The 10,399-nt window shown below is 37.7% G+C and overlaps 1 protein-coding gene across 1 annotated transcript in view; it reads right to left on the bottom strand.

Annotated features, from left to right (window-relative positions):
* Window positions 1–194: 194 nt before the first annotated feature.
* UTP18 (UTP18 small subunit processome component) overlaps window positions 195–10,399 on the bottom strand; it is a 63,799-nt gene continuing 53,594 nt past the window's right edge. The window contains exons 11-14 of the mRNA XM_065908567.1: window positions 7,448–7,622; window positions 2,917–3,059; window positions 1,686–1,724; window positions 195–346 (exon numbers count right to left, since the gene is read on the bottom strand). Coding sequence (XP_065764639.1) covers window positions 1,700–1,724; window positions 2,917–3,059; window positions 7,448–7,622 — 343 coding nt within the window. The 3' untranslated portion in view covers window positions 195–346; window positions 1,686–1,699. The remainder of the gene's footprint in view (window positions 347–1,685; window positions 1,725–2,916; window positions 3,060–7,447; window positions 7,623–10,399) is intronic.

Genomic DNA, 10,399 nt, shown 5'->3' with positions numbered 1-10,399 from the left:
GACTGAACCTGGGAAAGGGAGAAATACTAATCAGGGTTAACTGTGAAATATGAGACTATCTACCTATGTTATTTTTGGCTACAGACACGTGTGTTCAATGTCTCAGGTTCAGTCTTAAAAGAAATGCACCCAAATTTGTGTGTGTGTATGTGTGTGTGTAGGTAGGCAGAGAAGGAAGAAGCACACACACTTAGTTTCAAACAAAAGTTACTGTGAGTTTATTAAAACATTCCTAGTAACTTAAGAAAAGCACATCTGACTCAATATATCATTATCTATATATTATCACACATTCTGGAAAGTCTCTGAGATTTCAGGATGGGTTTTTCTTGTGGCTCAACTGGATCTGAGGAAAGAACAGAAGAAATTATATACTTGATTTATAGCCACTGGTCATCAACAAACAACACGCACTGGCAGTGTTATTTGAAGAGGCAAGATAACTGGACTGCTTTCTCCTCCTGGTTAGTGTTCTGCTCAAAATTCTGCTACCTTCAAAAATTCTTTCCCCTAATTAAGTCTATATGCACTTCCAGGGTGGCTCAGATGGTCTGTCTACAATGTGGGAGACCCGGGTTTGATCCCTGGGTCGGGAAGATCCCCTGGAAAAGGAAAGCTTCAGAGTTTCTCCTCAACATTTATGAATCTCAGAGAAGATCAAATTACTCAACTGTGATGAACAGGTCAACTTCGAAGTTCAACGTCAGAATGACCACCATATCTCAGGTGAAAATCAAGCCATGGGAAGAAAATAATGTTCTACTGTTTTAAATATCAAGCAGCAATTGGAGGAAGGCAAAAACCTTGTATCTTGAAGTCAAAAAGTACAAATTTGGAGGTATAAAATAAATATGTACTAGGGATGTGATATACAATATGATAAATACAATAAACACTGCCATACATCATATATGAAAGTTGTTAAGAGAGAAAACCCTAGGACTTCTTCACCAAAAAGAAAAGAGTTTTTATCTATTTCTTTCATTTTGTATCTATATGAGATGATGGATGCTCATTCAAGTTACTGTAGTAATCATTTCATGATATATGTATATCAAATCATTATGCAGTACATCTGAAACTTACAGTGCTATATGCCAATTATATCTCAATAAAAGTGGAAGAAAAAGAATATATACACCATATGTATATGTATTTCTTTTTCTTTATGCTGTATACTATATATATATGGTATATATGTATATATACATCCATGTGTCAAATACATATAGTACATACGGTAGCAAAACTAACGGCCAACCATTCACCAGCTATAAGGCAAGCCACTTATAAACTCTCAAGAAATATACAAAATAAAAGGGCTTGAGCTTATGGGAACTATAATTATATAGGAAGATACTTACCTCTCTCAGTTAAGTCTCTTTTGCTTTGCAGATTATATATTCAGTAATTATAATTTTGATGACTATTATGGACATAATATTAAAAATCTTCCCTCAGAAGAACAGAGCCAGATTGTTGTGATTTGGGAGAAGAAATTCCCAAGGAAAAGTTCAAGTCCAACTTCCTGATCTATATCCTTCCCACTCCCTTAACTGAAGATACAGCAACTCAGAGGCAAAGAAACAAATATCAGCTAATATGGTCCCTCTGCCAACTGACAGTAATGGGTACAACCTTAAAACTCTGTAGAATGAAAAAAAAAAAAAAAAAGCTTTTCTTACTTTGAATAATCTTTTTAAAAGTCTGAGTAATGATGCAACCTGAAAAAAGTAAAAGACAAATCATCAAAACAATTGTTGATTACCCTGGGTACTGTCAATCAGATCACAGCATGGCACTTAGGAAAACTTTAGGTGTGGAAATGCAATCACAATCACTCTCACTAGGCAGCTATGTTAAGACTCCTCAAGTTGATATTCTGAAGGATCCTAATGCTAATACCTCAGACTTTAGATAAAAGCCATCAGCTTGCTACAAAGCATTAAAGCAGAATCCGTGAAATACCTAATCAGCCACTTCCAGCAGAAATGCTGTCACTGCAAACCACATGCTAGAAGCACTCTCACTAGAGATCAATGCGCTGGTGAAAATTCTAATGGGCTTACGGGTTTAAGAAAAGAAAAATTCCTATATTATAATAAATTACAGCTTTGGAAGAGAATTTCAAAGCACAGTAAATATCTTGCACCCTTTTATAAAATCCAAACTGAAAGAATCACTCCAAAAATGACCTGTAATGAGAATGATGAATTTATCAATTTTCCTAGCACCATCCACCCAATTTTCTTCCAAAGTAAGTAAAACTATAAGCATATTATTGTTTGTTACATTCTCTTTTCACAACTATCTCCTCAAAACCAATCTGTACTCCTCCTCTTCTTCACCACAGATTTCAGTTTCTTTGAAAGCAGGCTTTCCCTGAAGCATACAAACATGAACACAGGGTTCTACACGACATTCATTGCCAGCACATGGGAGGAAGGAAAGGGGGCTACGACTTCAGTCAGTTTCTTCCCCCATGAGTCACCTTGTCACCAGCATCTTCTTCTAGAAACAATGTAGTTAGATTTTATTTGTTCTTGCTTTATAGCCAAGTAAATTGAGTGCAGAAAAGAACCTGGACAAAGCATAAACTTTTGATATTTTTGTAGTTAATATCCATATTTACAGCTTACAGCTGCCAGAAAAGAAATAAACACCTCTTTGAAAAATATCACTTAAATCCAGTGGAATAAACAGAGCCTTGTCAAGTCAACAAAGGCTAATCTAAAAACGTAAGGCACAGAGAAAGTAGCAGTATTATTAAAGGGGCAACTTTTCCTCAATTTGACACTTTCAAAACACAGCATCACCCCCCCTCCTCCAAAAACTCCCCCAAGTAAATTTTTTGCTAGTGACATTTCATGGTAGAAAAATGTATATTTTGTTAGATGTGAAGATAATAACACCTACCTATACATCAGGGCCTTCCCCTTTTCATTCCCCAAGGCAAAATACCCACTTCTGGGAGAAAAATCCATGGTATGAACAAGAGAAATATTCTTCTTTTTAACAACTGGGAAGTTTGAAAATACTGTAAAGGAAGGAAGATGGACCTGCAGGAAACAATAAAAAGCTTTTAAACTAAAACAACTGGGAGCTCATCTTAAATTTTAGTCTTCATTCTATCATTTTGCTAGAACAAAAGTTCATTTTGATTGTAACACACATCAAGTACAGTTCTCTTAATACAGCAAAGTGTTCCAAAATTAAAATTTGATTTTCAATATGCTATTAACTGAGAAGGGATGGAAAAGAAAAAAGTGCTTTCTTGATGCTTCATTATTAATAAACTGCAGCATCTAGCATGGTGCCTAGGAGGATCAAACAAATAAGTGAATGAACAAAGTGAAAAGTCAGCGGTGGTGGTTTACTCATTAAGTCATGTCTGACTCTTGCGACCCCATGGGTTGTAGCTTGCCAGGCTCCTCTGTCCATGGGGTTCTCCAGGCAAAATACTGAAGTGGGTTGCCATTTCCTTCTCCAGAGGATCTTTCAGACCCAGGAATTGAACCTGGGTCTCCTGCACTGCAGGCAGTTTCATTACTGACTGAGCTACCAGGGAAGCCTGAAAAGTCAGTAGTAGAACCCATTAATGTTCTAACATAACAACTACAATAAAGAATATTAAAATCTGATTACAAGGAACAGAATATTATGAAGAATCTGAAGTCAAGACAAAATCATACCAAATTTTCCAGTATCATACAACTGCCTACTTTCACTTTTATTTCTCAACAATGTGCTGTTGAGAATCTCTCCTCAAGGACAGGCTAAGCCATGAAAACCTGGTTCAAGTGAAACTGTTCTGATTGAGAAACAGTCCAAAGCTCACCTCAAGGCCAGGTCTCTCTCTCCAGAAAAGCTCTGCTCAGGGGGAAATGGGCCCAAATCCAAGCTAGGCAAGACAAGTCCTCATCTAATTTGTGGATAAATAAAATCCAAGCAAGGAAGCCATTATCTTAAGCAGACTAGGATTTTTAACAACTCTCGCACATTCTCTAGCTCTTCCAAGAAACATAGCACCTTCATCCTCACAGAATTCTCATTCAGCTATTACTCATGGCAGTCTATCATCCTTCACTTTTAGGTCAGACTTTAAACCACCCAATAAAGGGGACTTTCACAGACAAGTACCAGGTAAAACTGTTAGATACATCTGTCTATTACACAGGTTTCATTCAGTCACTAGGCCTTACTACCCTGGTAAATGCCTACTGACCATTAAGTCAAGAAAGTAAAGTTTACAGTGACTGTCCAGACCATTTTCAATTATTCTCCTCCGGGAAGCAGATTCTGCCTGCACAGCCTGTCATCAATGCAAAGGCTAATGAGAAGTGCTCTCTGACACATTAAAGCAAAGACAAATAATTATTGAAAAAAAAGTTCCCCAGAGATTACACTGAATTAGTACATCTTCCCTCAGACCAATGATCCCCACCTGGTTAGATCTCAGCTGTTCTCTAATATCTCTTTATGACCCTTGTATTAAAAGCTGTAATTGAACTAATAAGAAGTCCCATAAAAACCCAATGTCTTAAAAAAAAACAAAAAACACACAAACCCAATGTCTTTAATTCATAAAGTTACCTTTATCTCCAACATAATCTCATTTACATTTAAGGGTCCAGTTATCAAAATTCAACAAATAAAAGCTCTCTCATCCTTACTTTAATAACTTACTTTAATACTTACTACAGCTCCTACAACATCCAAGATTGAAGATGTAGTAACAATTTAACTTCTGAGTTTCATAATGGTGCTATGACTTAGATTTATATTCACTGCTGGAATAACAGAACTGTTTGGATCATTATAGGAGACTTCATCTAATAATACTGACACTGTTTCACAGAGGCATTCTAAAGCTGCTATACCTGGCTTTTTTCCATTAGACATTATGTTTGAAAGTGTTAGAAAGTGTTAGTCACTCAGTCATCTCCGACTCTGCAACTCTATGTATTGCAGCCCACCAGGCTCCTCTGTCCATGGAATTCTCTAGGCAAGAATACTGGAGTGTGTAGACATTCTCTTCTCCAGGGGATTTTCCTGACCCAGGGATTGAACCTGGGTCTCCTGCATTGCAGGCAGACTCTTTACTATCTGAGCCATCAGGGAAGCTGCTTGATATTATAGTTGACTACCATTTAAAAAATGGGAGGTGGCTGACACTAATGAATTCCTTATGTGATTTTACTACAATAAAAAAACATAAATGCTGCCATGATCACTGAAGCAAACTAGACAGCAAACTAGACTATAAGGCGTTTTGCAGAATATATTAAGAAAAATAGATCCTATGGTTTTTTAACACTAAATGATAAAACACTAAATGTTTTATCACTAAAAAAATGATAAATTTTTTAACACTAAAATGATAAAAAATTGATTTGTGCTAGTCTACCACTTCCATTACAGGAGTGGGGGTTTTAAAGCTGACTTGAATTAGAACCCTCTTATTTATCAAATGATTCATTCAACAGAGGCAATAAAACCCAATGATATGTTTTCCACACTTTTCCAGCAGAACTTTCTTCCCTTAAAGAAAATCTTAATGCAGAATGCTAATATATATATATCACAAGTAATACTAAAGCTGCTCTGTATACTACAGGGAGGAGCTTAGCCTCCTACTTGCCAACTGAAGTCCTGTACACATTCTAGGGCTCTGAAAAAATTTATTTAGAAAACTAAAAGCTAGAAAGAATACAGAATCTACCATCACAGCTCACTGGCCTTTTGTAGCTGCTGACTTTGGATAAGCTAATCCTCTGAGGACTATCACCTGGCTCAAAATTTTTTGTAAAATTCTTTATAAATCTTTGTAAACTATACACTCTTAAAGCTGATGAAGTACGCAAGGTTTGTTTGCTGAGTATTAAGTAAGATAAAAATAAGAATCTCTGTAAAGTGTTTACAATCTGATAGTATACATATAAAAGTAGCACAATGCAAAGCTGCTATTCAAGGTTCTACGTGTACCTGGGCATCTCTATACCTACTCACAGCAAGAAACTGCTTCTGCCTGAAGCGCAGGAAACTTCACGAGGTGGAACGACATTTAAGCTGAGCTCTGATGCTGGGCCAAAAAAAAAAAAAGAAGAGCCAACACTGGCCTGAGGCTGTTATCCTTAGAAAGGCCCGCTTACAAGTGGCCCTTAGATGCTGTCCGGGAACTTGACTGGCATACAGGTCCCTACATAGATGGGACACTTTTCCTAAATGATAAGGATGGCTCATAAGTCCAGTTCAATTGCCTCAGTTATGTCCAACGCTATGTGAATCCATGGACTGTGCCCACCAGGATCCTCTGTCCTTGTCCAGGCAAGAATACTGGAGTGGGTTGTCATTTCCTACTCCAGGGGATCTCCACTGTGGTTTATGTTGAACACTTGACTTGGCTTCTGGGAACCTTTATTTTAGGTACCTCCTAGGTAGAGGGTACCTACATGATCAACCCCCAATAAAAACCTTGGGCACTGAGTCTATGATGAGCTTCTCTGGTAGAAAACATTTAACACATGTTGCACAACTTGTTACTTGAGAAATTAAACATGTCCTATGTGATCTGCCTTAAGAGAGGACTTCTGGAAGCCTGTGCCTGGTTTCCTCCAGGCCTACCCCATACACCTTTTCCTTATCCTTTGTATCTTTTCTCTGTAATAATTCTTAGCTATGAGTCTGACCAAATTCTGAGTCCTGTGAGTCCTTGTATTTACTATTCTATTCCATGTGGTGCCATGGTAAAAGAATCCACCTTCCAGGGCAGGAGAAACAAGCAATGCAGGTTTGATCCCTGGGTTGGGAAGATCCCTGGAGTAGGAAATGGCAACCCACTCCAGTATGCCTGCCTGGAGAATTCAATGGACAGAGGAGTCTGGTGGGCTTCAGCCCATGGGATTGCAAAGAGTCGGACATAACTGAGTGACTGAATGCTCAGCATTCACCAAACCTATGAGAGTTCCTGGGAACCCCTGGCACAGAGCTATCTTCACAACGACTATCCAGCTATTTAAACTGCAATCTTTTTACATGATTAATGTCCAAGCTCAATTTATTTTCAAAATTTAAGAACTGCCTCCACTCTATTATGACACTAGGTCTTATAAAGGTAAATTAAGAAAACTAGAGAGGGATGAAATATTTGTTTACATATTCCTTCATATACATACTGAAAGAAACTTCTGAAAATGAAGCCAACCCTTTAAGAAATTTTAGGAAGGGACAGCACAGCTTTCCCAAAAGAACTGAAATAATACAAGTTTGGTGGCTACTGTATATCATTTCAATAATCACACCCAAAAGCTACAATACTAGCAATTTTTACAACAAAAGAGGCTACTCTTTTTACAATAATTCAACTCTTTCCTTATTATCTTTCCATGTTTTCAACTTAAAACTTTAAATTCATCAAAGCTAAAAGGAAAGGGTAAAGAAACATTACCAGTCTGACTGCTTCTTTCATGCTTTCTGAAGCAATTGCCAAGATTTCTGTAGTAGGATTGAAGGTCAGAGAAGTAACACCTGTAACCAAGTTCATTATCGCTTTTATTGGCTTTGGGTTTGTTTCTTGGAGACAAGAATCTTGATTGTATATGTTTACCACTCCACAATTAGAACTGCAAAGAGAAAAATGAATAAAGATTAAAAAGAAGCAAAAGGATTTTCACAATCCAAGTGAATTAAGATATAACACCCCACTCCCAAAAAGCTGATATTTATAGGAACTGTATCATGTTACACAGGGACTATGGGCTGGAGTCTTCATCCCAGGGCAAAAACCACAGTCTATCAGTTTTACTGTAGTCTTACTGAAATCCTGTTAACGCTGGGAGCTTTTAAATTACTAATGTAGCTAGAAAATCCAAGGAAGCCTAGAATCTTCATTATTCATTCCTTCAATAAATATTTACTGAATTTCAGCTTTATGACAGGCACTGTTTAAATGCCTGGGATGCAAAGACAAACAAAAGAGGCTAAGAGGGCCACTCTCGTGGCATTTTTGGACAACCCTAACATTCTAATATGCGAATGAGCACCATCTTTCCCCTGTTTAGATATCCTCCTTTCTTTTTTTATTCTATTCTATTTATGAGAACATCCAAAACAGTGCTGCACAACAGCGAATAGCAAGTACCTTAGATTTTTGGTCTATAATACCATAGTCAAGAGTTACAGAAGCGATCATCCACTCCAAGTTTACTGAAACACTTACGAACAATGAATCATATATACCCAATATTCATAAAATGTAAATCTTAATGACTAACAGAATCATTCACAGACAAGAAGTTTCAGTAAACATTTTTGACCTAAATCTTCAGACCACCTAATGTTACAGGCATCATTTACAAGGAGTAAGAATAAGGTAGTTGTCTTCACAGATACTTAATTAGCAAATGCAATATGAAGCTGAAAGTTGCAAGAAATTAATACTCAAACTAACAAGGGTGACACATTAAGTGTTCTCATTCCTACACTCAACATTCTCACTTGCTCACTTAGTACTTACTGTCTACAGTGAAACAGGCACAATGCATAAACAAGACAAATTTAGTTCACACACAAGATTCCACAGTTTGAAATTATAGCCAACACACAAATAGTATGTTAGATTTAGTGTTTTAAAGTCTTCAAACTGCTTATATTTAGTTTCTGATGTATATTTCATATACATTAATTAAAAAGTCCTTAATTTAAGTACAGCTAACTCTTAGGTAGTCCTTATTAACCACTCAGGAGAAACAATATATATCCTGGGTTTAGAAAATTTTGCTGTGAACTGAACATTTGTGTCCCACTAGAATGGTTTTTCCAGGAGTCATGTATGGATGTGAAAGTTGGACTATAAAGAAAGCTGAACACCAAAGAATTGATGCTTTTGAACTGTGGTGCTGGAGAAGACTCTTGAGAGTCCCCTGGACTGCAAGGAGATCTAACAAGTCCACCCTAAAGGAAATCAGTTCTGAATATTCATTGGACGGACTGATGCTGAAGTTGAAACTCCAATACTTTGGCCACCTGATGTGAAGAACTGACTCACTGGAAAAGACCCTGACGCTGGGAAAGAGTGAAGGTGGGAGGAGAAGGGGATGACAGAGGACGAGATGGTTGGATGGCATCACCAACACAATGGACATGAGTAAACTCCAGGGGTTGTTGATGGACAGGGAAGCCTGGAATGCTGCAGTCCAAGGGGTCGCAGAGTGGAACACGACTGAGCGATGAACTGAAAATTCCTATGTCGTAGTCTTAATCCAAAAGGTAACAGCATGAGGAGGTCACCCTTTAGGAGGTGACTAGGTCATAAGGATGGTGCCCTCACGAATGGGGCTAGGGACTTTATAAAAGTGAGCCCAGAGGTTCACTCATTCTGGAGGTCACAGCAAGAAGCCAGCCTTCTGGAACCTGGGAAGAAGGCCCTCACCAGGACCCAAGAATGCTGGCAATCTGATCTCAGACTTTCAGTCTCCAGAAATATGGGAAATAAGCTTTTACTGACTATAATCCACCTCATCTATGGCATTTTGTTACAACTATCCAAACTAAGACAAAAATGATCTTTTTCTTATATATTTTTATTTGGATCAAAATATCTATTCAATACTAAACCTCTTTTATTGCTGAAAGCTAATTTACGCCAAAATCCATCTTAATTAAAGACAAAGGACTTCCCTGGTGGTCCAGCAGCTAAGAATCCTTGCTCCCAATGTAGAGGGCCCAGGTTCAATCCCTGGTCAGGGAACTAAATCCCACAGGCTGTAACTAAGAGCTTACATGCCGCAACTAAAGATCCCACATGCCCCAAACTAAGACGCAAATAAATAAATAAAACAAATCTTAAAAGAAGACAGCAAGCTATAACCCATATAGCTCCCTTGTAAATATCAATTTTAGATCAAATCTAACCATCATGAACATTAGAGTACCCTTAAATATAGCCTACAAATTCTTTTTTTTAAATTAATTTTAATTGGAGGCTAATTACTTTACAATATTGTGGTGGTTTTTGCCACACATTGGCATGAATCAGCCACAGGTGTACATGTGTCCCCCATCCCTAAACCCCCTCCCATCTCCCTCCCCATCCCATCCCTCTGAGTTGTCCCACTGCACCAGCTTTGAGTGCCCTGTTTCATGCATCAAACTTGGACTGCTCATCTATTTCACATATGGTAATATACATCTTTCAATGCTATTCTCTCAAATCATCCCGTACTCACCTTCTCCCACAGAGTCCAAAACTCTGTTCTTTATATCTGTGTCTCTTTTGCTGTCTCATGTATAAGGTTGTCATTACCATCCTTCTAAATTCTATATATATGTGTTAATGTATTGGTTTTTCTTTCTGACTTACTTCACTCTGTATAATAGGCTCCAGTTTCACCCACCTCAT

Source organism: Muntiacus reevesi, chromosome 18, assembly GCF_963930625.1.
Source record: "Muntiacus reevesi chromosome 18, mMunRee1.1, whole genome shotgun sequence".
Lineage (NCBI taxonomy): Eukaryota > Metazoa > Chordata > Mammalia > Artiodactyla > Cervidae > Muntiacus > Muntiacus reevesi.
This window is presented reverse-complemented; position numbering and strand designations above follow the sequence as displayed.